This window comes from Cervus canadensis, chromosome 8 (genome assembly GCF_019320065.1).
Source record: "Cervus canadensis isolate Bull #8, Minnesota chromosome 8, ASM1932006v1, whole genome shotgun sequence".
Lineage (NCBI taxonomy): Eukaryota > Metazoa > Chordata > Mammalia > Artiodactyla > Cervidae > Cervus > Cervus canadensis.
The window spans coordinates 23,669,422-23,697,128 of NC_057393.1; the positions used below are offsets into that span (position 1 = coordinate 23,669,422).

At 44.2% G+C, this 27,707-nt stretch overlaps 1 protein-coding gene across 4 annotated transcripts in view; it reads left to right on the forward strand.

The window, feature by feature from the left end:
• The window catches only part of SORCS1 (sortilin related VPS10 domain containing receptor 1), a 570,351-nt gene that overhangs the window by 503,772 nt on the left and 38,872 nt on the right, over nucleotides 1-27,707 (forward strand). For all 4 annotated transcript variants that reach the window (XM_043476626.1, XM_043476628.1, XM_043476627.1 and 1 more), the window contains exons 19-22: nucleotides 5,856-6,042; nucleotides 17,183-17,316; nucleotides 19,539-19,662; nucleotides 25,066-25,178. In XM_043476626.1, the coding sequence (XP_043332561.1) occupies nucleotides 5,856-6,042; nucleotides 17,183-17,316; nucleotides 19,539-19,662; nucleotides 25,066-25,178 (558 nt within the window). The remainder of the gene's footprint in view (nucleotides 1-5,855; nucleotides 6,043-17,182; nucleotides 17,317-19,538; nucleotides 19,663-25,065; nucleotides 25,179-27,707) is intronic.

Consider the following 27,707-nt stretch of genomic DNA (forward strand, 5'->3'; position numbering starts at 1 on the left):
TAGTTCACTGATTCCTAAAATGTTGATGTTTACTCTTACCATCACCTGTTTGACCACTTCCAATCTACCTTAATTCATGGACCTTGATTCATGGGCTTCCCTGATAGCTCAGTTGGTAAAGAATCCACCTGCAATGCAGGAGAGCCTGGTTCAATTCCTGGGTTGGGAAGATCTGCTGGAGAAGGGAAAGGCTACCCACTCCAGTATTCTGGCCTGGAAAATTCCATGGACTCTATAGTCCATGGGGTTGCAAAGAGTTGGACATAAATGAGTGACTTTTACATGGACCTAACATTCCAGGTTTCAATGCAATATTGTTCTTTACAGCATTGGACTTTACTTCCATCACCAGTCACATCCACAACTGGGCGTTGTTTTTGCTTTGGCTCTGTATGTTCATTCTTTCTGGAGTTATTTCTCTACTCTTCTCCAGTAGCATGTTGGGCACCTACCGACCTGGGAAGTTCATCTTTCAGTGTCCTATCTTTTTTCCTTTTTATATAATTCTTATACAGTGGGGTGCTTAAGGCAAGAATACTGAAGTGATTTGCTATTCCTTTCTCTAGTGGACCATGTTTTGTCAGAACTCTCCACCATGACCCATCCATCTTGGGTGACCCTACATGGCATGGCTCATAATTTCATTGAGCTGGACAAGGCTGTCCTCCATGTGATCAGTTTGGCTAGTTTTTTTGTGATTGTGGTTTATGAATGCCTATTGTTTCCCACATTATCTGTCTTCTTTACAGCTTGAGCATGATACTGCTTCATCAGAGGGAAGACATAAGGATGGTGTATGGAGTCCACAACAACCCATCTTTCCACTTATAAGCAAAAATATTGTCAGAGGGGGAAATGGTCAATGCTAGGAATAGAATCTAACAAGAAAAGAAAGTGAAGCTTGCCTTTGTTATCATCTCTCTCTCTCTCTCTGAAAGGCATCACAAATAAATTCCAATTAAAGAAACTCCTGAAGGACTGTTTTGCAGAGATAAGTTAAACCACAGGTCATCTTAGGCCTGTTTTGAGCCTCTCACCAGCTGCGGGACTTCTGACATCTCATTTAACCTGTCCGTGCTCCAGTCTCCTGGTGTCATAGATAGAAATAGCATCTGCCCTAGCTATCTCCCGGAGTCCCAACAGCCAAACAAACAAGTTAGAAATGTCCAGTGTTCAATTTTTTTTTCTTTTGTAAAATTTCAAAATTTACTGAATGGAAAAAAAAATCATCTGTGTTAGATCCTGAGACTGCAGCCAGCCCTTAAGGACACATCTCAGCTCTTTATACAAACTACCCTCATATTATCCAGCCACTTGTTTTCCTGGAGAACTAACCTTGACTGAGTGTATTGTGGAACTTTTGTGATTGTGCATCAGTCACTAACCACGAGTTCAATTCTTCCATTCCTAACTCTGTTAGCTCACCCTTAGCACTAAGAATTCTAAAATGTACTGGGAAACTTGATCATTATGCCAAGGTGTGATAGCAATGGCATCAGCTTGTGCTGTACTATGTTCATCTTCAGATGAATTCAGTCACAAGAAAACCTAATATTCAACAGTCTGAACCAGTGTTCCTCAACCTTTGGTGCAGCCCAGCATCAGCTGGGGACCTTCTCAGGCCACAGCAGGACCGAGCATCCTCCCCAAAGGCCCCAAACCAGGAGGTGGGCTTGGATGTGAACTGGACATCAGATTTTTTTTCTTTTAATTTCTATAAGAGGTGTTGTTATCAAAGACTGAGATTCACTGATTTCAAAACCAGTAAACTATGGGAATTAATTTTGGCAGGAAGGTGAATGCAATTTCCTGTTGCAACTCATATATCAATCTGCCTATCATCTACCTTGAACTGTCCCCTAATTGGCTTCCTGGAATACCCGGGCCTCCTTCCAATGCATTCTCCATATTGTAGCCAGAGTGATCTTTTTGAATTAAAAATATTATCCTGTCATCTTCCCTCAAACTCTTACTTCAATCACTTTGAGGTCTTCCCATTGCTCTTAAGAGAAATACTGAAGTCAGAAACTTGGCCCACAAGTCTTGAAATGTCATTGTCTCCCATCCAGTCTAATTTCACATGTTCTGTATCATCAGCTTCCTTTAACTGTACCACCATCTTCTGCCACAGGGCCCTTGCACATCCGGTTCCTTCTGTCCCCCATTGCCTGGACTCCTCACCTCCACATTACCTGCTCATGTCCTTTGTTTGGTTAATTTCTTTTCCTTAGGCCTTCTCAGCTCAGATATCACTTCTTCTGGGTAGCCTTTCTTGCAGTTCTCATTTGGGTCAAATTTTCAACTCTCTGCCTCTCCCTACTGAACAAGCTTACAGCACCATGGATTTCTCTTTCACATCATCCCCTAGAATAACTTTTTATTTGCATAATTATTGAAGTCTACTTGTCTCACTAGCAGTCTCTTTGCTCAAGAAAGGGTGGACCACATCTGTTTTGCTTGGTTGATTAAAATTTCTTAACATAATTTTCCCCATTTAGAGTCTGACACAAGAAAGACACCCAAAAGTGTCTGTCAGCTGGCTGAGTGAATGAATGACCAGAAAGTCTACTAAAGCAAGGCAGGCATGGCTAATCAAATGGTGACCTAGGACTTAGGCATTCTTTTCTTTGCCCTGTTTCTTGTTCTCTGAAAGGAATTGGTATCCCTGCCTGAGATGGTAATAGCAGCCCAAGAAAGTTAGAGGTTGATGACAATAAGCCCCAGAGTGATGCAGCTACAACTGTGTTAGGTTTCCCGAGCACCTGGGAGCCCCTGAAAGCCCGAGATCCAGTGTGCTTGACCCAAGTGGGCAAAACAGCAACAGCAGGGGTGAATCGCCTGTCAGACTTGGCCCCTGGATTCTCTTGTCACATATTGCAGAGTGCTAAGGGGTCTGCACCCACCCACTTCATAAGGCCTTGGGGACTTCCCGTTTGATTGGGGGATCCTATGTCTTTATCCACAGGGGCTCTCAGATGTGTGGTAACCAAATATACTTATATCTATATATCTGTATCTCCATCCTTGTTCAGTTCAGTTGCTGAGTCATGTCCGACTCTTTGCAACCCCATGAACCGCAGCACCCCAGGCCTCCCTGTCCATCACCAACTCTTGGAGTTTACCCAAACTCATGTCCATTGAGTTGGTGATGCCATCCAGCCATCTCATCCTCTGTTGTCCCCTTCTCCTCCTGCCCTCAATCTTTCCCAGCATCAGGATCTTTTCAAATGAGTCAGCTCTTCACATCAGGTGGCCAAAGTATTGGAGTTTCAGCTTCAACATCAGTCCTTCCAATGAACACCCAGGACTGATCTCCTTTAGGATGGACTGGTTGGATCTCCTTGCAGTCCAAGGGACTCTCAAGAGTCTTCTCCAACACCACAGTTCAAAAGCATCAATTCTTTGGCACTCAGCTTTCTTTATAGTCCAACTCTCACATCCATACATGACCACTGGCAAAACCATAGCCTTGACTAGACGGACCTCCACCCTTGTACCTGACCTTATACTCTCAAAGCCTGGCCCCTCTGCTCTAACGGCAGCCCTATTGGTGCACTAACCCAAATGCTGTGTGGCTCCCTCCTTTCCCTTGTGATCCAGACAGGGAGCTTTGTCAGAAGTGGAGAACCAGGAATGCTGTCAGGGTGTCAGACAGTAGACATCCAGGCAGAACTTGGGAGGAGTTTCAAATCACTGACAAGAGGTCTAAGTCCAGGTCCGCAGGAGAGTGATGGACACCAGACAGAGAGACCAAGACAAGGCAGACTCCATCTGAGACAGCCGGAGCTGTACTTGCCCCAGTCACGTGTAGCTGCTCTCTCTCTGCAGATACTGAAGTGGAATCAGCAGAGACACAAATCTCCCTCCTGTCTTCTTGCAGATGGTAACCCTACCTGATGGCCACTCTTATCTCCAGAAAGAACCCTGTACCTTTCTTTCCCTCTCTGCCTCTCAACCTCTTTCTTTCTCAGAAACCATATTGCTAGTTCTATTCCATAGATAATCTGGTTAACCCTAGCTACTTCTGGTATTTCCCTGAGACACTGTTCCCCGCACAAATGTAGTAGATTTTAATGTGGGTTCTGCCTCCATGCCCAAACCTAGAGTTGGCTAGCAGCAGTTCTGTTGAAAATCCAGAAAACACAGGAGGAAACTGACCAGAAGCAGAATGAGAAATTGGGCAGTCCAACTTGGTTGTCTAAGTGAAGGACAAGTCAGCAAGCGTGGCTGACATTTGTATTTATTAGTGAAGGGAATTCAGGTAATTGTACAACGTCTGGGCTTGTGGTTATCTGTTTTGTAATTTTGAATGGAGTTTCTTTTTTCCCACCATAGGGGAGAATTTGTGCCCATGTCCTTACAGAGAGTTAGCTGCAGTGTACGCTCTAATACAATGCTTGGCTGGGCACAGATCGGAAGAGTAGGTCACATAGATTCATAGGATTTGAACTGCTTTTCCTTTCCCTGTGAATTAATCTTTTAAATGTCAGCATTTTAAACTTGCCCTTTTCAAAAAATATGATACTGTATGAACCTTACTTAATTGAAAATACATTTCCAGTTCAAAGGTTTTTTGTTTTCTTCCCCCACCCTGCCCCAAATGTAGAAAGCTAACAAAACAGACACACACACACACACACACACACACACACACACAACTTGTTAAAGGATGAGTTATCTGTGAGGGATGCTGGGTGTTGTCAGTTTTTCTAAGAAACTTTGTTCTTTTAAGAATCTCAACTAATTCCACAAGCTATTTTTTTAGCAGGTCTGGGATTTTTATAAAGCAGACTTTATCTTCTCCTGCCTACTTGTGGGAAATTTAGAATCATATGACTCCAGTCAAGCTTTAAAAGGGATATAGCAAAAAGAAAAAGAAAAAAAAAAAGGGATATAGCAGATCTTTCATAGCTGCATTGTTTTTACAGTCATTCATTTTGGTAGCAAATTGTACAGGTTACTGATTACTCACATGTCTTCTATAATAACTCTTTGAGTTAAGATAGGAAGATACTAATATGCCCATTTCACAGATTAGGTAACTGAGACCAAAGGAGACCGCTTGACATACATGAAGTCATCCAGCTGGTTAGTGAAATGACAGGATTTGAGCCCAGAGGAGCTGTCAATGCTTAACCCGCCTATAGGGAGTGAAATGCAAGTCCAAGGAGATGGGTTCAAGTCCCAAGACTGCTGCAGCTAACTAGCTGCAGTAACCTTGAACAAATGGTTAAACCTTCTTTCACTTCAGCTTCCTCATCTGTAAAGTGAACAAACATTGCCTGCTTTTTTTCTCCAGACTGAGATTCCATGAAGAATAAAGTGAGATCATTTTGATAGTATAAAACACTAAAGTATAAAAGAATTAGCCATCATTATCTTAAATATCAATAATAATAGGGCTGAGTCCAGTGTCATGTAAGGTGTAAGGCAAGGTGCCCCCTGTCCTTCCTCCAACACAGTTAGGGAACCAGAAATAAAGACAGAAATTTGGGGATCCTGAATACATGGGAAGTGACAGTGTCAGGTAGGCTGAATTTTTAAAACTGTATGTGGAAACCTTTTATTCATGTGGATGATCAGACTGTAAACAAAGCCTTCAGAGGAAATGAATATCAAATTGGAGCTGATAATCAAACAATTTTCCAAAGCCTAGAACTTTTGGGAGTTGGTGCCTTTCAGATTTGGAGACTCCTATCTTCCAGGGAATGTCCCAGGGAACCCATCGCACAGACACAGGCTCCCAGGATGGAACCGAGGCTGCCGTATCCCTGAGCCTGGGGCTCTGATAAGCTCCGGCCCTGGAGACGCAGCAGCCACGTGCCGACCCCCCTTCCTCTGGTGTTGTCTTTCAGGGTGACGTCCAGAGGACACTCATCCAGGTGGACTTCGGGGATGGCATTGCAGTGTCTTACGTCAACCTCAGCTCCATGGAAGATGGAATCAAACACGTCTATCACAATGTGGGCATTTTCCGAGTGACCGTGCAGGTGGACAACAGTCTGGGGTCTGACAGCGCCGTCCTGTACTTACATGTAACTTGTATGTTATTACTGTTGTTGGTTTATGACATATCTTACATATTGTGTTCCTTTAAAAATATAATCTAATATATATATATATATATATATATATATAAAATCCAAAATCAGGTATCTAGAAGAAGCTCCCTAGTTACCTGTTAGCAGGTGAGGAAAGGAGAGTGGAAGAACTAGTGCAGAGAAAGCAAGAAGGAAACCAGGGCATGACTGAATGATCCAGACTCTGGTTTGCTTCAGACTCTTCTCTTGCGCTGACTCTGCCTCTTTTAGATGCTTCTTAGAGATGATACTGGCTGTCTGTGCTGGGCCTGAACAACCTGTTGAGCTGGTTGATTTAATATGAATTTGTGAGGTATTTTGGGTCGGAAATATTTGAGAACAATCCAGATGATCACAAGTAATGGGATTTCTCCCCCTCTGCGTATTCTTCCCTTTCCTTGTTTTATCTCACTAATAATAATCATGTTAGACTTTTGTTTTCCTTTTTTTTTTTAAGTATGTTTCATAGATTTGCTCTGTGATGATTTGGTCTTAGAAAGTGGTATAGAGTGAAAGAGGGTAAACAACATAAAGGAAGCTGCATTAAGACACAGTTTCAAAAAGTGTTAAAACATTTTCCCCATTGAGGAATTCAGAGGGTTCCTAATGAAACAAAGGTAACTCCTAAGCTGTGTTTGGTAAAAAAAAAAAAAAAAAAAGGTTTGCTGTGAACACCTCTTATGCTAGGATATATGGTTGTCCCCTGGAGAAGGAAATGGCAACCCACTCCAGTGTTCTTGCCTGGAGAATCCTGTGGACAGAGGAGCCTGGTGGGCTGCTGTCCGTAGGGTCGCACAGAGTCGGACACGACTGAAGCAACAGCACGCAGGCATGCATTGGGGAAGGAAATGGCAACCCGCTCCATATTCTTGCCTGGAGAATCCCAGGGACAGAGGAGCCTGGTGGGCTGCCGTCTGTGGGGTCGCACAGGGTCGGACACGACTGAAGTGACTTAGCATGCATGCATGCATGGTTGTCCCCAAAGAGGCATAGTGGACCTGCTTGGTTTGCTGGAGAAATGGTTTACTTTCAAATGAAAGTTAGCCTCTATATGAATGGTCCTGTTCAAGTTACAAGTTCTAGGTCAGGAGTTTTAAGGCTGTGTGGTATTCCTTGCCTCTTACCTGACCCTTGCCCACTGAAGCAAGCTGGCTACACAAAGTACCAAGTAGACTCCCTTTGTTAAACTGCTGTGGTCCAGTGGGAGGGCAGGACTATTTAGGGATCCCTAAGAGATGGTTCGGTACTGAGGTTTCCTGCTCTATCAGTCAATTTTGATCCTCATCTCCTGTACAGTCAGGACCCAAGTGCTTCGAAGAAACACACTCACCCTTGTTTGAGTTTAAGCAGAGTTCTGCAAGATGCCGCCTGTGCCAACTCCACCTCCCTCTTTCAGCTACTGTTTGTTAGGCTATTACTATGTGCCAGGGTTTGTGCTAAACCTACTCTTTAGGTGTATGACCTTTCTTTTCAGTTCAACCCTATCAAGTAGGCACTCCTAGGAAGACTACATTACAAAGAACTGTGCAGTTCAGAAAGCTTAAGTTGCCCATTCAGGTTGCAGACCTACTGTCTGCACGGCCAGGCTTCAGACTCAGTTCTCCCTGGCTCGGGAATCCTAGCCCGTGGTCACTAGGTTATCACAGGCGTCAGCGTAGGCTGGGGGTCAGAGGAAGCCGTCAGCCCTTACTCCCCTCCATGACTTTGTACATCACCCCGAAGGAATGTGCACGTGTAGGTTAGAGGCAGGGCATTTCTCCAGCTGTGCAACTACACAGCCTCAAGCTCCCTTCCTGCTGACTGCCGCTCCTGAGCTGTCCTAGACAGTCTGCCTGGAGTTGCTGCTTACTGAGAGGTCATCCTTCTCTATACTTCAGTATTTATGGGGGCACAAGTGATAATATGCTAGGAGTAATCCTAAAATATTTAAAAGTGAAGTGAAAGAGAAAGAGAAAAAAAAAATAAATAAAAGTGAAGTGAAGTGAAAGTCGCTCAGTCATGTCCAACTCTTTGCGACTCCATGGATATGCAGTCCATGGAATTGTCCAGGCAATGATACTGGAGTGGGTAGCCGTTCCCTTCTCCAGGGGGTCTTCCCAACCCAGGTCTCCTGCATTGCAGGCAGATTCTTTACCAGCTGAGCCACCAGGGAAGCCCAAAATATTTAAAAACTACATCACAAACTTTGGTTAATAGTAACAAAAATAAATTGCCACACAAATGAAATGAAAGAATCTTTGCTGAGAATGGTTGCCTACCTGACAGTTATCACTCTGCACAGCTTATTCTATGAGGTGGTTTTTGTTAGAGATCTACTCTCCTGAAAAATCACAGTTATTATATTCCATACCCCATATATGTGTCAAACATCCCTGCACTCTACGCTTGTGTCAATAGTGATTTAAAATTCAGCAGCAGCTTGCCATCTCAGTTTCTCAGGGTCTCCCATAGTCAACCATAGCTCCCTGCCCTGATCTGCCCTGTGGACTATCCATCACCCTACATATGGTCATATCCCATGAGGGAAACCTCCCTCTCCCGCTCTCTCCTGGGCTTACTGAATCCTGGGTAGGAAAAGAACAAGTTTGCCTCTGCTCCAGATGAAGGGTTGCGGAAGCCAAGATTTCTGAAAGAAACGAGCTGTTGTGTTCACTTGCAATTTCTTTTCGTCTCATTAGCGTGATTGAATGGCTTGAGCGATTTGACCTCAACCTCAGTAGCAGATGATCTGTGATGGAAAGTGTTGTGTTCTGATTCTAATTTTATCAGACTCATCTTGTGTCGAGTGATTGAATAAGCAGGACTCGTATCAGGGGACTCCTTTCTAAGCCCAGTCTTGGGGATAAAAATTAACTTTTGTACTAACTATATGAAAGCAGGATTTTGTTTTAAGTTTCCATTTTCTAACATATATTTAAAAACCACAACATGAGCAGTGCCAGCAGGTTCTAACAACTTTGCTAGGGCTTCTCTCCTAAAGGATCCATTGTATTTTACCATATGTATGAACATTTTTTAGGGCTTCCCAGGTAGTGCTGGAGGTAAAGAACCTGCCTGCCAATGCAGGAGACATAAGAGACATGGGTATGATCCCTGTGCAGAAAGATTCCCCTGGAGGAGGGCATGGCAACCCACTCCACTATTCTTGACTGGAGAATTCCATGGACAGAGGAACCTGGCAGGCTATAGTCCATAGGATTGCAAAGATTTATATACAACTAAAGCGATTTAGCATTCACACATGAACATCTTTGTTTATCCCCACACATCTACCATCATGGGCAACATTTGGCCTTTCAGATGGTGAAAGCAAAGATTAGAAAAGTACTGTGATTTGACACTATTTTATACTAAGCGGAAATCATGATGAAATCATAATTGACTTCCATTCCTTCAAATCTGAAAGGTGTAGGGTAGCATGGCAGTTTTTAGTGCCACAGTGACAGAAGGGATATATGGCTTTGTAGTAAAAACAGAAGCAAGCCCTGCACAAGCTGGCACTTGTTAAGCAGAGATGCCGGCCTGAACTCCTGGCCAAGTCACTGCATTTCTTTTTTTTTTTTTTTTTTTAATTTTTATTTATTTATTTATTTTTTTGTCATACATTGATATGAATCAGCCATAGATTTACACGTATTCCCCATCCCGATCCCCCCTCCCACCTCCCTCTCCACCCGATTCCTCTGGGTCTTCCCAGTGCACCAGGCCCGAGCATTTGTCTCATGCATCCCACCTGGGCTGGTGATCTGTTTCACCATAAATAGTATACATGCTGTTCTTTTGAAATATCCCACCCTCACATTCTCCCACAGAGTTCAAAAGTCTGTTCTGTATTTCTTTGAAGCTAGTTTTTCTCCTCCATCACATAAAGAATGCATGTCTTATTTCCCGAAGGTTCTATAAAGCATCTTATGCTGTCCCCTGCCAACTGGCCAAGCTTGATTTTGCAGTATGATGCAGCAGGTGCATTAGTACTTAGTGAGTTCTGAGCAAAAGCTCAGTTCAGCTCCCCTAGCCTGCCCTCCACCCCTCTCACCCCGTCCTCCTCCGCTGTACCCAGGGCTCTTCCTGAAAGCTGCACAGCCTGTCTTATACAAACACTACCTCTTCTTTCCATTTCAGAAATAAGCTTTGATTCTAAATCAGAAGTTCTTAAGTACTGGTTTGCAAAGGTCATCAGAAGCAAGTGGAGATGATGTTCCTGCTGTAATGTAGGGCTGGGAGGCTCTCTGGGGGCAGCTGGGTAATCTGCTGTATCCTGACAGCCGAGAATCCCTTGGGGAATGCATTCACTGTTCTCTGCTAGCTTGCAAACTAATGAGACCTGGGATGCAGCCAGGGTTGCCTTCAGCTGCATGGGACTGAGAATTTAGAGGACATGCAGATTTCTGTTCAGAAAGCTGCTCTCTGTCAGCCAGTCTTGCATAAAAAAAATCACTGAAGATTTTGCAAACTTGCAGAACAGGAGGTGAAAAAAAGGTGAGGGGGGTTTCTGATAGTTTCTGATACTTCCTGAACCTCTCTCCCTAACTCCTCTGTTACCGAGATGTCCTTAGAGATATCTTTCTGTCCCCACCTTAGGGTAAAGTGATCAGTTTCTTGAAAAACTTTGTAGCTTTGTAACTATCACACAGTCATTTTATTGGCCAGAGAATGTCAGACCTAGGCCTTGTAAGATGTGGGTAATGAGCCTCCTGCCCTGGAATCAAATGATAAAAATGTAGTGCCCTGGTCCCCTTCCCAGACCTATCAGACTAGAATTTCTGGAAGTGTGGCGTTAACCTGAGAGCTAAATCCTTCTCATATGTATGAACAGATGATGTGTGTGTGTGTGTATGTATGTATGAATGTATATATATATATGCAAGAAGGAAGTTATATGAACACACATGGATGTTCTTCAGGGCCTAAAGTGACAACTGCCTAAAGTGATATACTCTGCCTTCAACAGCAGAGTATGAGCCTCAAACCCAGTGAAGTTTGAGATACTCTGTTGTAGGATCTTATCTTCACACTTTGAATTTCTTTTGTTTCTTCTATTAGGTTTTTTTTTTAACATTTAAGGTTTGGTTTAGTTGCTAAGGTGTGTCCCGCTCTTGTCCCATAGACTGTAGCCCGCCAGGCTCCTCTGTCTGTGAGACCTCCCAGGCAAGAATACTGGAGTGGGTAGCCATTGCTTTCTCCAGGGGATCTTCCTGACCCAGGGATCGGACCTGTGTCTCCTGCATTAGCAGGCAGATTTTTTACCACTGAGCCACCAGGGAAGCCCAACATTTTAGACAAACAGCAGTACGATATGTAGGTCTTCAGAACAAATGCTAGAGGCAGGTCAGAGTGATCAGCACATGTGCGTGTGTGTGTGCGCGTACACACACACACACACACACACAGACACACACACCACTTGCACCCTGTGTGCGCACACACACACACACACACACACACACACACACACCACTTGCACCCTGTGGCACAGGAAGACCAAGCAAAAGAAGAGAAGGGAGACACATTCCTACACAATTTTCCCAGTTCTCCCAGCCACGTTGAGAAGATTCATAAGGAATAATGGAGCGCCACCGTCTGTCCATTTTGTGTATTGCATGCACCTGTCCGAGGGAGCCGTATCCGCCAGCTTGCTCAACTCTCAGCTGAATGTGGCTAACCAGCCTGAGGCTTCCAAGGGCTGCATTTCCACTTCCAAGGTTCCATTAGGGCAGATCCGTCTGTGCAGAAAAGTGAGGGTTGAAAGCTCGGCTTTGAAGCAACAAGAATCAGGTATATTAAACAGATAAAAAGCAAGAAGACTTAGCTATCTGACAGCTAAATTTCACATCTGTAGGAACAGATGATGTGTGTGTGTGCATGCATGTGTGTGTATGTCTGTATATGCAAGATGGAACTTATACAAACACACATGGACATTCTTCAGCACCTAAAGTACCTGTCGAGAGTCCTGAACGCCAGTTAGACCTCATTTGCTTCTGCTCCTTGCCTCTGTTTCCTGCTGTCCTCACACCTGACAGGCTACCTCCTTCTCAAGGTCTTTGCCCTACCCTTACCCTGGAGCTTCCCGAGGAGATACATGGTGCACTCATGCATGTTATTCAGGTGACTGGTCAAGTGTCATTCCTTCTGAGAGACTTTGCTTGGCCACCCATCAAAAGTAGCATGCTCTCACTAGCCCTGCTCCTTGCATTCACTGCCTCCCTCGATAATACGTAAGTGCCATCAAGGGCCAGGTGTCCCAGCACGCAGAGTAATGCCTGACAGATAGTAGCACTCAGGAACTACTGAGTGACGGGACGACCATATTTCAGGAACAAGATTCAACTTTGTCATTAAGAGGACACACAGACATTATCCTTATTTTGACCTTTGGACTTTAAAAATCATTGAATGCTCAAGAGAGAGCAAGATGGACCCTTTTAGGATGGAAATGGCTGGTCTCCCTGAGCTTATCTCATTCTCGCATTCTAGCTGATTCATGTAACTCTGACTGGGGAGTCAGGAGGAGTGTCACAGAGGAGGGGACAGGTGCCATCAGAAAGGCGTGTTAGTAAGGTCCTCCGGTGGGAAGGGCATCCGCTGGAGCACACCGCATGATGAGGGGCGGCAGGAGCCGTGCAATAAACAAGAGCCTGTGTAACAAGCATGTCCCACTGTCTGCAGCACGTCCGAGTCATCAGTAAGTAGAGGCTCTTAATAGCTCTTTTGTTAACACGGGTCTTAGCAAGCATTTGTCGGCTGGCCCAGGCTCTGAACTTGAACTGTTTTGGTTCACACCCTGGACTGGAGGAAGGTGACCTTCCTCTGTTAGTTCATCTCTGCATGGAGCTGATAATGGTGCCTACTTCATAAGGTTATTATGAAGATTAAATGAGAACAAGAAGTCGTTCACAGACTATTTGGTACACAGCCACCGCTTAGGAAATGTTCCCCTTTTATTATCTCATTGAACAATTCTGACTTATGATCAACTACTTCTTATCATATGGCTTGTAAACCAGAAAATTAGTTCTGTTCTCCTGGTCTCCAAGCCTCTAATCTATAAAGAGAGGAAAACACAGATGAAAGAAACAGGAAATTATGTTTTTGTTCACTTTGTTGTTTAGTCGCTAAGTCGTGTCCAGCTCTCTGATACCCTGTTTTGTTCAGTGACCCAGCCAATGATGCAGCACCTGCTGTGTCTCAGGACCTGCCCGTCTCTGTGTGTGTGTGCTAAGTCACTCGGTCGTGCCCAACTCTTTACGGCCACATGGACAGTAGCCCGCCAGACTCCTATGTCCATTCAATTTTCTATATATATGAAGATAAATATGAAGGACTCTTCCCTCTAAAACTTTTCAGCCTGTGTTCTCTATCTCACAAATTTTAGATCTGTATGTGTTAGCTATCATCATTATTATTAATTATATAATGGAAATTTTCATTTTGAGCATGTGAGTAGCATCACTTTCTAGAAATATCACTCTCACAAGTTGGCGGGTGAGGTGGCACATGGTCATTGCTATACATTGCATGAATGTATAATGTGTACTTCTACATGTGCAAGAAAGAACTTACACAAACACACATATGCATCTTTCTGGGCCTTCAAGGCCAATGTGCTCTCTGTCCTGATCATCTCTGATCTCATTGTCTTCTACACTTTCCCTCCATTTATTTCTCCATTTCTCACTATCCCTCGAACATGGAGATCCCCCTCCTCTGAGTCTTTGTACTTGCTCTGCCCTTGCCCTGGATTGTATGTTTTATTCTAAGTGATGGGGGCACCTGGGACTGGGTCTAGCTTACGTATTGCTTTTTAAATCTTTATTTATTTAGTTGCATCACATGGGATCTTTAGTTGTAGCACATGGGATCTAGTTCCCCAACCAGGGATCGAACCTGGGAGCCCTGCATTGGGAGTGTGAAATCTTAGCCACTGGACCACCAGGGAAGCCCCCAGTTTATGTATTATCGAGGGAGGCAAGCTTTGACGCGCAGAGCAGGAGGGTAGATTAGAATGGGGAAAGGTTTAGTTCAGGTCACCTCAGTTCAGTTGCTCAATTGTGTCTGACTCTTTGTGACCCTATGGACTGCAGCACTCCAGGCCTCCCTGTCCATCACAAACTCCCAGAGTTTACTCAAGCTCATGTCCTCTGAGTCAGTGATGCCATCCAAGCATCTCATCCTTTGTCGTCCACTTCTCCTTCCACCTTCAATCTTTCTCCGCATCAGGGTCTTTTTCAATGAGTTTGGTTTTCACATCAGGTGGCCAAAGTATTGGAGTTTCAGTTTTAGCATCAGTCCTTCCAATGAAAATTCAGGGTTGATTTCCTTGAGGGTGGACTGGTTGGATTTCCTTGCTGTCCAAGGGACTCTCAAGAGTCTTCAACACCACAGTTCAAAAGCATCAGTACTTTGGCATTCAACTTTCTTTATAGTCCAACTATAAAAACATGTATGACTACTGGAAAAACCATAGCTTTGACTAGACGGACCTTTGTTGGCAAAGTAATGTCTCTGCTTTTTGATATGCTGTCTAGGTTGGTCATAACTTTTCTTCCATGGAGCAAGTGTCTTTTAATTTCATGGCTGCCGTCACCATCTGCAGTGATTTAGGAGCCCCCCAAAATATAAAGTCTGTCACTGTTTCCATTGCTTCCCCATCTATTTGCCATGAAGTGATGGGACCAGATGCCATGATCTCAGTTTTCTGAATGTTGAGTTTTAAGCCAACTTTTTCACTTTCCTGTTTCACTTTCATTGAGAGGCTCTTTAGTTTCTCTTTACTTTCTGCCATAAGGGTTGTGCCATCTGCATATCTGAAGTTATTGGTATTTCTCCTGGCAATCTTGATTCCAGCTGTGCTTTATCCAGCCCAGAATTTCTCATGATGTACTCTGCATGTAAGTTAAATCAGCAGGGTGACAATATACAGCCTTGACATATTCCTTTCCCAATTTGGAACCAGTCTGTTGTTCCATGTCCAATTCTAGCTATTGCTTCCTGACCTGCATACACATTTCTCAGAAGGCAGGTCAGGTGGTCTGGTACTCCCATCTCTTTAAGAATTTTCCACAGTTTGTTGTGATCCACATAGTCAAAGTCTGGCATAGTCAATAAACAGAAGTAGATGTTTTTCTGGAACTCTCTTGCTTTATCAATGATCTAAAGTAAGTTGGCAATTTGATCTCTGGTTCCTCTGCCTTTTCTAAATCCAGCTTGAACATCTGGAAGTTCATGGTGCATGTACTGTTGAAGCCTGGCTTGGATAATTTTGAGCATTACTTAGCTAGCATGTGAGATGAGTGCAATTGTGTGATAGTTTGAGCATTCTTTGGCATTGCCTTTCTTTGGAATTGGAATGAAAACCGACCTTTTCCAGTACTGTGGCCACTGATGAGTTTTCCCAATTTGCTGGCATATTGAGTGCAGCACTTTCATAGCATCATCTTTTGGGATCTGAAATAGCTCGACTGGAATTCCATCCCCTCCCCTAGCTTTGTTTGTAGTGATGCTTCCTAAGGCCCATTTGACTCTCATTCCATGATGTCTGGCTCGAGGGGAAAGGTTAGAGCCTGGAAAATCTGTGAGAAAGTTCTACTGCTCCAGGTGAGACTGGCATATGGTGTATGAACCAGGGCAGGATGCGAAGAGCTCGGAGAGAGAATTTATGAAACCAAATCAGTGGTTTCCTAAATAGATGTGGGCAGCAAAGAAATAAAGAATCAAGACTGACTTTCTGCTTCTGGGTTGTTCCCCTGGATTAACACTGGTGTTATTCATCAAGATTGGAGTATACAGGATGGAGGGGGGTGGGGGGAGGCAGTGTATTTCTTAGGGATATCTGGCTGTCAGTTGAGTCTGGGAGCTTCCAAGGTGGTGCTGGTGGTAAAGAACCCGCCTGCAATGCAGGAGATGCAAGAGATGTGAGTTCAATCCCTGAGTCAGGAAGATCCCCTGGAGGAGGAAATGGCAACCCACTACAGTACTCTTGCCTGGAAAATTCCACGGACAGAGGAGCCTGGCAGATTACAGTCCATAGGGCTGCAAAGAGTCAGACATGACTGAGCACAAATAAACAACTGAGTCTGGAGTCAAGAAGGTGGTGTTGGAGCCCTAAGCATGTGGCTCATAGTTGAAGGTCAGAGTGTGGATGGTATCCCTCAGCAGAAAAGAAGATAGAGTGAGAAAGAGGTCAAAGACTTACTCTAGAAAATGCATCATATGGTCAACTAGAAGAGGAGACAGTGATTAAAACAGGTGCAAAGGCCTGAGGACCACTTTCTTCTCCATCTCATGAAGATAGGTGGTGGTGGTGGATTTTTGTAGATTCCCCTCAAAGGAGAATGCATTTTGTCTGGTAACAGTGAAGAGAAAGTCAGGGGATTTCAGGGTCGGCCTAGTGGTTCTCCAGGAAAAGGATACTGTTTTCTTTGTGGGTTTGTACATCTGACTAAAGTTTCTGGTCCACTGGGCCTCTATAGGTAGAATCATCCTACTTTTCAGCTGAGCGCATCCTGAGAACCTGGGAACCACAGAACTCTCTCTGCTCACTCTTGCCTGTCTTTGTCCTGGACAGGCTCAGCTCAGCCCCATGCTTACCTAACCGGGAGGCTACACAGACACTCACACAAACACAGTTACACACACACATACACATTTACATACACTCACATACATCTTTAAAATCCAATAAAGAATACAAAATAATTACATGTAGAAAGTTTTGGGGATTTGTATAATAGCCATCCCCAACCCCCACCCAACGTGGATTCTGGGAGGTTTCTTGGAAACACTTTGCATCTCCCTGTGAAATCTCATATTATTCCTGTTCCTTTAAGGACTTCATCAATTACTTGTAGCTTTTTAAGCTTTTACACAGAAATAACTCAGGATTTAGACCTGGAAGAAAGATCTGTAAATGGAAAGGATGGAGACACAATTGTTCCCAATATATCCCTTTCCCCCAGAGCAGGGGTGGCCCCCGAGCACTTCCTACCGGGAACACGACTGATGTTTCGGAGGCTTCCGGAAGGATTGTGGATTCAGAGCAGGGCAGGCAAAGCAGAGAGAGCTCTTCCCTCCCCACCCTCCTCTCTTCCCTTGTGCCTCAGGTCCCCTGGAGCATGTACACCTGTCTCTTCCCTTTGTCACCACGAAGAACAAGGAGGTCAACGCAACCGCCGTGCTGTGGCCCAGCCAGGTGGGCACCCTGACTTACGTGTGGTGGTACGGGAACAACACGGAGGTGAGTCAGCTTTCCGCGCGGCGTCTGTGTGGCTCCTCTTGTAGCAATAAAGGGAAAGAAATGACTTACACAACTCGAGTCCGGGAGTTGTGGCAGCCTCGGGAATGGCAGGCTCTGAGTGCCTCAGTCACCTCTGCAGCATGCCTCTCTCTCTCTCACGCCTGCACCCCTACCTCTTACCCCTGCCTTCCTGTGAGTCGACGTTCTTCTCCACCTGGGCTTTACTCCGCAGTGACCCTCAGCAGCAGCCTGAGCTTTATGGTGTCACAGCTCAGCGGAGCAAATGAGCCATCTTTCCCAAAATTCTAGCAGAAGTCCCGGAACAGACTAATAATATTGGCCATGCCTTGATCACGGTGCTGGTGGCAGAAACAGAGCTGTTGAAGTCAACCTTCCTAGATCCGTCTAGACCAAGAGAAGGGAGGGAATGGCCCTCGAGGGGAAAAGAGACCAGTGGACACCAGACAGACAAGAGCCACAGATGTCTGTGCGGCCCGCCCCTCGCCCTTGTCCTCCATTCTGGGTCAGACATGCCCCCCTGCCCTATGGCCCGTCCACCCCATGACCTGCCAGCCTGGATCAGAAACGGCCCCTTCTCTAGCTCAGCTTCCTGCTTCATGTTTCCTCCAAACACTCCCTGTGACCCAAAGTCAGCAGCAAGTTCAAAACCAGTGGAGACCTTAGACCTCATATACCCTGCGTCCTTCGTTTTACCGATGAGAAAAGGGAGGAGGACACAGAGGAAGTGGCTTCCTCCAGGCTCACTCAGCTGCTTCATGCAGATACAAGGCCTTCTCATGCCTGCCTGGGTTTCTCTTCCCCGCACACCAGGCTGCTGATTCAGTTTGGAGCACACTCCATCCTCAGAAATTAAAATTTGCTTGCAAATGTCAGTGAAGTCAGTAGAACGCAGGCCTGGCAACATCTTCCCCAGAGGACCCCGGACCAATGGCTCTGAATGGAGAGTTTCATCTTCTTCCAGCAGAGGTGCTGTCGCTTATAACTTTGCTCTTCAAACGCAATGCATCTTGTGTGAATACAAATCTCTTTCTACCCCAGAGCTGAGTGTTGGCTTTAACTGGAACCATAATTTCACACAAGCCCAGGGAGGAAACCTCTCCTGACACCAGACCTGCTGTGTGCCTGACAGTCAAAGGAATCTCTCACCTCTCCTGCTGACATAAATCAGCTGAAAAGAAGCCCTTTTTTTATTTCTTCTGAAACTGTACATGCAAATTGGGTCCAGATTGGGCCCACTATCTGCAGGAGAAGAGAAATCTGTGTTACTTGCTTGAATGCTAGTACTAGGAGGTGAAACTATTAAATAACTTACTTGCTTCTTCTTCTTTTTTTTTAATCTTTTAGCAGAAAACTAAATTCTCAACAGATTCTTTTAAGCAGACTTCTTATGCTGGGCTTTAGTCTACCTTCTGCTACACAGGGAGTTAAATGAATTTTGGTTTTTAAGTTAATTAAAGAAAACACAGGAATGAACTGTTTGTGGGGAGTGAGTGGAGGGAGGTCAGGAGGCTAATAATCCTTTCCCCCAGAACCCTGGTGTCCAGTTGCATTATAGGAGCTGATCCAAATCTTATTTATTTTTTTTTGAGTCCTCAAACCACGATCCAATTAGTACTTGTTTCCATAGCAGCTCCTTCCAGGAAGTTGCTGATGGGGCTTCTCAGAGCAAACCAAGCCACAGAAGGCCAACACCTGCCTAACTAGTATAGTTTTGGTGTCCATAGTCACTGTGTTCCATTGTAGTTTTATATAAGCAGTGTACCCTGGGGAGAAGTGCTGACAGCTATACACTTTCAGTGCCTATGGCTTAAATCTGGATTAATATGAGCCCCTTCTTTTGGCCTGATTTTAATGTTGCCTTGGATGAAGGGATCTGCTTGATGAGTAGGTTATCGACAGAGAGACACCCTACCAGCAGGCAAGGCCTATTGATCTCCCCAGTCCTGAATCAGGATGGTAGCAGAAAAGAGGTGTCAGATTCACAAGGAATGAGTAGAGTTTCTTGGGGGTCATGTCTGTGGTAATCCCTTTCTGGACTGGACTCGAGGTGATAGGGAGGCATAGGTCGAGTCAGTCATACAAGGGGTGCCCCAGAAAGAGCCTCTGCTAATTTAAGGAGCTTGTTGGTGGTTCAGAGTTGGTGCCTATCTTGTGTGTGACTGAAAATCTCTCCCCTCATTCTGTGTCCTCATTTGCTTTAGCCCCTGATCACCTTAGAGGGAAGCATAGCATTCAAGTTTACTTCTGAAGGGATGAACACCATCACAGTGCAGGTCTCAGCTGGGAATGCCATCCTGCAAGACACAAAGACCATCGCGGTGTACGGTGAGTGGTCCATCTGCTGATCCATCACTGTCTGCATCCATCACTCAGATGAGATGGTTTGGTACCTTGGCACCAGAGGCCACGCTGGCTTATGAATCTACCCAGAGAACAGAGGGTAGTGGTTGAGAAAGAGCTGAGTCAAGTCTCATCTCCTCTTTTGAGGAAGGTGTGGTTCACCAGAAAAGTAGGGATCACAAAACCCCAAGACAGTTTGTTGTCTTTTCTTTTTTTTTTTGGAACTGGCTCTGGTGCCCATAGAGTAACTGTACACTCACTTACCTTAGGTAGAGAAGAGTGAATTTCATTATGTGGAAGGCTCATTCACTCCATTTGATGTTTTTCTGATGTTTAGAGATTTAAAACCCATTATAAAAGAAAATGGTTAATATTGAGCCTTTATTTTTTTAAGTTCAAACTCAAGAGTCTTGATCATTAAGAAGAATCTGCCAATGTCTAAATGCTCTGAAAATCTCTTCCACAAATATGTATCATTTAAAAATCACTCTACTGGTTTAGAAGCAAGGGAGGAGTCATAACAAGCACATGTGGTGCATCTTCATGGACAGAATATTAGTTTGAACAAACAGCTGTACAGAACACTCTTGTCATCAGCTGGGGAAACTGAATGTGGTCAGGGTATCACATGGAATGAGAATTTACTGAAATGGAAAGGTGGAATCCTTGATGGAAAATGAGATTTTGAAAAAAATCAGTTTATACAAATTGATTTCATTTTGGTGTCTTTTTTTTTTTCCTACAGAAAGATAGTCAGATGGATCTGCACTAAGTGCTTTAGTAGATGGTAAAAATATGAACTTTTATTGTTAATATGGAAATGGTACTAATGCATCCTGGAAAATAAAAATTTAAAGAGCAGGAATTTAAAAGGAAATAGATAGGGAAATAAATGCTGTGCAGAGAGAGCAAGAGGGAGGATTGAGCGAGGGAGGGAAAGTGAGGAATAAGTGTAAATCTATGGCTGATTCATATCAATGTATGACAAAACCCACTGAAATGTTGTGAAGTATTTAGCCTCCAACTAATAAAAAAATTAAAAAAAAAAAAAAAAACCTAAATAAAGAAACAAACAATTGGCCAACCAGGAAAAAAAAAAAAAAAAAGAGGCTGAAAGAGATAGAGACTGAGACAGAGACACATGAACTCATGGTCCAAGTAGTATCAATTGCCCCAGTTCTAGAATCAATTGATTTTGATGAAGGTTCTGTCTTTCATTTCTCATTTTGCCAACTCGACCTTCAAATTCAGAAAGCAGTTTGTAAGCAACTTTGAACACGTGTGAGGACACTGTTGCTCCTCACGTGGCCGCCTGTTAGATTTCATAGTGTTTCCTCCCTCCCCCAGCCCCTAAAGAGGTTTGAGAAGCCCCAGTAGTAAGTGAAAGTCAACCAGAGCTGTGGTTTGCCTCCAAGGTCCCATCAGTGAGGAGACCTCTTAGCCGAGCAGCCCGAATGGAGGAGAGCTTTTGTTTCTCCTTCCTCTCCATCTCCTTTCTATGCTCTGGGAATGCATCTAGTTGTCACAACAATCCTAGTGTAGGGTAACCGATATGATTAATTTTTTTCAGAGAGGTAAATAACTTGTTCCAGCTAGTAAGTGGTGGAGCTGGGCTTCAAACCATCAAGACCCAGGGCCCATGCTCTGAAATTACCCTGCTGGCTGGCTCTCGTTGTTTTCTATCCAATGCTCTCTTTCTTTCCTCTCTCCCTACGGGATGTCACCAGTGTCACTAATGGGCACCGATCCATTAGTCCAACAGCTACCTCCTCATTAGAACCACAGACAGAACTTGGGACTTATCTGGTCCAACCCATTAGTATAGCGTTAGGAAACTGTGGTCTCCAAATGGAAAGTTACTGTCTTAAAGTCATTCCCCTATTCAGTAACAGGTTGAATAATAATGATGATGGCTGGTAGTGATAGAAATTAACATTGATGCATCTTTTACTGGTGTTTATTCTAAGCATTGGATATATATGATCTGTTTTATTGAATCCTATGAACAGGCTATCAGAAGTATGCTATGATTATCCCTCTTTTACAAGTGAAAAAAATGTAAGTATAATAGCCAGAGCATAAGAATTCTGAATCTAGAGGGAGTGTTTCTCTTGATGACTACCTTCTATGCCTTACTATACTTAGTTCTTCCTCTTGCTAAAAATCCCTTGAAGAGCATCATTCCAGAGGGGTCATTCGCCATCAAATGGGTTCTCTTCATTAAAAAGTATCTCCTGACTAAAAGTTTGAACAGGGAAAGTGCTCCCTGCTTCCTGTAGCCAAATTCCTGAGTGTTTCGGCATCCTTAATCATCTTTGGTCAGATGGGTTGCCAGGGTTTCACATGTATAACTAGAAAATTCTAATGACATGTGTGATCTATTAAAAGGGAATTGCATCACAGAAAATTAAATAGGCAAGACTGAACTCAACAGAAACAAAATGCAGGGAGAGTTTTAAACTCTGGGATAAGCTAGCAGAAAGTGCCGGAGGACTCAGGGGGATTGGATTGATTATCTCTGTGATTAGAACACAAAGGCTTACTTAGGAAACTTGGTTCCTACCCTCCCAGAGGTGGGGCACTGTCTTTCTTGATGATACCATTTCAAAGATGGTTCCTAGGTCCTTGAGCAAGGCATTCCTGGTTGCAAAAGATTTACATCTCAAAAGTTCAGAGAAAGAATTAATAATAGCAAGTTTCTAAAAGCAATGCTCCAAGAAAGGGGAGGTCAGAGTCTGAAGTCTGGAAGAAACCTGCTCAAGTTTAATTAAGCTTTGGGGAAATTTAAGATCATTATGGTCAGACTGAAGGAGGTATCATATTTGGGAAGCTGGCAGAGGAAAGACTGCCTACCCAAAGACGTACAGCAGACTGTAGGAAAGAAAATTTAGTTTGCATGCTTTCCCTTCCTTTGCTTCAGGGCTCAAGTTTGCCCTTAAATACAACAAAGAAAATGTAAATGTGTAGACTTCATCTCTCTCAGCAGCTGCAAAAAATACATATATTATTGACGTTTACCCTTTTTGGTCCTCCCACATGCATCCCCTATTTGTTGAATAAACTTAAAGATAACATTTCTCGGCCCTGCTGTTTAGCATGCTAAGTAATTATAGAGGGAGCTGTGCCATTTTTCTCATCTGTGTCTCTTTATTAAGATAAATATCTTCTTTTGAGATGAAGTCTCCACAGTTTGGTTAAGAGGTTCGAGGAAAGTGAAATTGACAAACACATCTTCAAAGGGAAAAGTTAGGACCCAGCGGGGCCTTCCTTGGCACTGCCATTTCCCCTGCTGCTAATTAATATGCATTTCCTTCTTCTCCATCAGAACTGAAGTGGGGATGTTCACCTGGGTGACCAGTGACTCATAAAATAGTCCAACTTTGAAAAATACATCTTTGGAATAAGCTGACTGCCTTAAACGCAGTCCTGATCATGTGCAAGTCTTCAATGCCTGCTCCTGAGAAGTCGTTAGCAGTGTTAGGAAATGCACACGTGGGTTTTTGAGTTTCCTGGACATGTCATTGGTGTTGCCAGTGTTGCTGAGCCCTTCCTGAAATATAAGAACATGCTTACAACGAGAAACAAATGATTGTTGAATGATAAAGGCATAAACTACAGAAAGCCACCACTGATGCTCATGCCTTCATTTATGCAACAAAAATGTATTAATTAAGTGACTCCTGGCCACTGAACTGGGCAGTGTCCCAGAGGGCCAGGAACAACTATGCCCCCATCCTCACTGAACTAATATTCCTGTGTGGGAGATGGACAACAAAAGCATTTCTTTATTTAAAGCTTTTTTTGGAGTAGAGTTGATTTACAGTATTGTGTTAGTTTCAGCTATACAGCAAAGTAAATCAATTATACATATACGTACATCCACTCTTTTTTCAGTTCTTTCCCCATGTAGGCCATTACAGAGTATTGAGTAGAATTCCCTGTGCTGTATAGTAGGTCCCTTATTAGTTATCTATTTTATATACAGTAGTGTGTATATGTCAGTCCTCATCTCCCATTTTGCCCCTCCCCCCTTATCCCCCCAAACAAAATAGTGTAAATAGTAAGAAGTTTGATGAAGACAAATAGGGTCACATGATGAAAGGTATTAGCATTGGTGAAAGGGAGGATACCTGAGGTTGCTGGAAGGAAGGGCTCCTCCCAGGAGAGATTGAAGGCTGAAAAGGAGCTGAGCAGGCTGTCGTCTGGGGAAGTAGAGGCACGGTAATGTGGGAAGAAACTTAGCAGACTGAGGAACATGGGGAAGGATGGCGTCATGGAGTGCAGGGCACCCCTCGGGACGTGTGGCAGGAGACACAGTCGTTGCTGGTTTGTGTGGCACCATGAAGGCTATGACATGAATCTGAATTTATTCCAAGTGCAGTGTGGAACCTCCCGCAGATTTCAGGGGAGCAGTGTGATCTGAGTATATTGTGTGATAAACCCCCTCAGGACTGTGCTCTGAAACCTGTCACCATGTTCGGACCAAGGCTGCAGCTTCCAGCCCATGATTGAATGCAGTAGGAATACCAAGGTGAACCCATTCTTGGGACACAGGGCTCCTCTAGCTGACTTTAGCTCATGGATCTCCCATCAGTCTCGCTGAAACTTCTTCCCTCTCTTGCACTGTGTTATATACGTAGCATGGTCTGACGGTGCTCCAAGATTCTCTGGTCTCCTCCCCATATTCTGTTATAGACAATTCTCCTCACAAAATCATAGCCTTTATCATTTCACCTACTTCCTGGAGGACCAAGATTAACTCAGAGGCTACTGTGTCAACTAGCAAAATCCTTGAAATAAAGAGCTGAAAATTCCTTTCAATGAAATTCCCATGCAAACAAAATTTAGCAGGAGTGACTATGATGAGTTTTATAATTATATAATCATATAATATGATTCTTATATAATGATAATGAAAGTATGTTCAGAGCACAGCTGTACCATAAAAAAGAAAAGTAAAACATGGTGGGCAGAGTATTGTCAGTGAGGACTCAAACTAGCGCTTGAGTGCTGCATACATGGAAGATGGGAAGAGGGGACCATTCTGGGGAAGGGGCTGTGTGTTCAAAAGCCCAGGGGCCAAAACCTGTGATGCAGTCAGAGTGTTCCAGGGGTGTGCATTTAGTGTCCAGGAGCCCAAGGGCTGGAACTGGGGACAATGCACAAAGCTGTGGAGCGAAGCCTGGGTCTCAGACTAAAGCTCTGGCCTGGAAAAGGAGCTGGGAGGTAAGGGGGATGGGATGGTGACCTTGCCTTCTAGTAAGGCCTCTCTGCTGAGTGTGGAGGACAAGGACCCTGCATTAGGGCTTTGCATGAAATAGAAAGTGTAACAGACTTCCTGAGAGGCAGATCTGACTTATAGTAACCCCTCTACTCTGGGGTCTGCAGAGGAATTCCGATCTCTTCGCCTGTCCTTTTCTCCAAACCTGGACGATTACAACCCGGACATCCCTGAGTGGAGGAGAGACGTCAGCCGAGTCATCAAAAAGGCCTTGGTGGAGGTGAGTGTAGCCAGCTCCTTCTGGCCCAGGCCCTTCCCCTGTCTGCCCTTGTCCTTCATGGAGAGGGGCCCTTGCACTAAGAAAGGGCAGGAAAGAACCAGAGGCCAGGGGAAGTGGGTGTCAGCAGCCTGATACCTGCAAAGCTGAGTGCCGCATGTGCAGACATGTCATGGGGGGACAGGAAATTGAATAATCACGGGGTCCTTACCCTTTATGTTCTGCTTAGAGGAGACCATGGAAATATGTGTCAGTCATATGGCAGAATTCACAGTTAGCTGTCAGTACGTGTAAAATAGCTACTGGGCGTAATACTGAAAGGCATGGAGTGAATACCGTTAGTTAAGAGCAGCCTGGGATCCAGCCCCGTGAATGGCCAGCACAATAGCACAGTGAGGGCCCAGCACAGGAAGGTGGTCATCTTACTGTGTCCCGGTTCTTTTTAACAGCATTCCTTTCCCACAACAGCCCCCAGAGCAAAATATTATTGTCTTTATTTGTTGATTAAGCAAGTGAGGTTCAGAGAAGTTAAATAACTTGTCTAAAGCCTCACAGCTAATAAGTGACAAAGCTACAAAATTAAAGTGAAGGATCTGAATCCAAGGTCTGGGGTTTTTTCATATGAATCACAGCCCCTTCTGGTTCCTGGGAGGGTAAAAAGGTGGTGTGGTTCATCCCCTTCTGAACAAATGTCACCCACAATTTGACAAGACATCTTCTTCTAGGCACATTCCGCCTGCATACTCCACTTCCATAAACAATCAGAGAAATGGAATATCTGCTTATATAGCTGCTTGGGTTTATTGCACAAACCCAGAAAATCAGAAATGACTTTTCCCTAAGGTCTACTCTTTGTTGTTATTCTTCAGTCGCTCAGTCATGTCTGACTCTCTGTGACCCCATGGACTGCAGCATGCTAGGCTTCCCTGTCCTTGACTATCTCCTGGAGTTTGCTCAAACTTGTGTCCATTGAGTTGATGATGCCATCCAACAATCTCATCCTCTATTGCTCTGTTCTCCTCCTGCCCTAGATCTTTCCTAGCATCAGGGTCTTTTCTTCAGTTGACTCTTTTCGTCAGGTCAACACTTCGCATCAGGTGGCCAAAGTATTAGAGCTTCAGCTGCAGCATCAGTCCTTCCAATGAATAATCAGGACTGATTTCCTTTAGAATTGACTGATTTGATCTCCTTAGTGTCCAAGGGACTCTCAGGAGTATTCTTCAGCACCACAGATTGAAAGCATTAATTGAAATCATCAATTCTTTGGTGCGCAGCCTTCTTTATTGTCCAACTCTCACATTCATACTTGACTGCTGGAAAAACCATAGCTTTGACTAGCTGGACCTTTGTCAGCAAAGTGATGTCTCTATTTTCTAATATGCTGTCTAGGTTTGTCATAGCTTTTCTTCCAAGGAGCAAGTGTCTTTTAATTTCATGACTGCTATCACCATCTGCAGTGATTTTGGCCCCCAAGAAAATAAGGTCTACTCTTAGCCTAAAAGAAAAGTCAATTTAGGATTAGTTATACATTCTCTCCTGCGCCTGACACATGGTGCCTCATGACACAAAGGGATGAGGAGAGTTAAAGACATTCAGATAACCCCTTCTCAGAAAACTGATCTCACATTCAGTCTTTTGGCAAAGAGCTGATGTTCCCCTTAATCATACCATTGTTTTTGTGGATATTTATTTAGCACTTTACAAATTCCAGAAACTCTTCTCAGTGTTTTGCACTTTTAGACACATATAATCACCAAAAAGAAACCTAGCTTATGATGTAGAAATGGATAGCATGATGATCCCCATTTTACAGGTGAATAGAGGCAAGTAACTTGCCCAAGGTTGTACTGTTTAAAATCAGGCTCTGGAGTTAGACCTCAAGGTTTAAATCTTGATCAAGTAGTTTTCTACCCACTCCACTCTGCTGCTGTCCTTTGCCTTGTTAGATGGAGAGGCAAGAGTGATTGGAATAGTGGGATGAAGAAGGGTTATTTTCTGCGCCTCTGGGTAAATGCCGTCCCACTTTTGTCTTTCTTAACCACTCTGAGCATCTATGACATTGTCGGTGGCTAAACATTATGGCCACCAGGGGGCGAAGCTACCAAACCACAGGCCCCTTTATCCTTGGAGCTGCTGGTTTCTCTTCTCTGCTGTCCTGGAGAGATGACTTACAGCCTTCAGTGAACCCACAGCCCACCTCCTTCAGAGATCTGTGTCCCTGTAGATCTCCTAGGCAGCTGTCCAACACCCCCAGGTGACTTAGCAACCAAGCATTAGTTTAGCAGTGATGTTTTCCAGGCTGGCTCCTCTTCATATTAATTGTAAGGGGATGGGATGCTCTGGGCTGCCGCCCTCCCACCAGCTGTCCACTAGGTTAGATATGACTGCTCATTAATATTTCTAGGCTGCTGCAGAGCATAATCAGCTAAATGCAGAACAAACAGGTTGGCTCCACATCCTTCAGGATAAGAGGTGATGGGGTGGAGGGAGTTTTGAAGACTCCTTGGTTACCCAATCCTAAGAGGCAGCTGA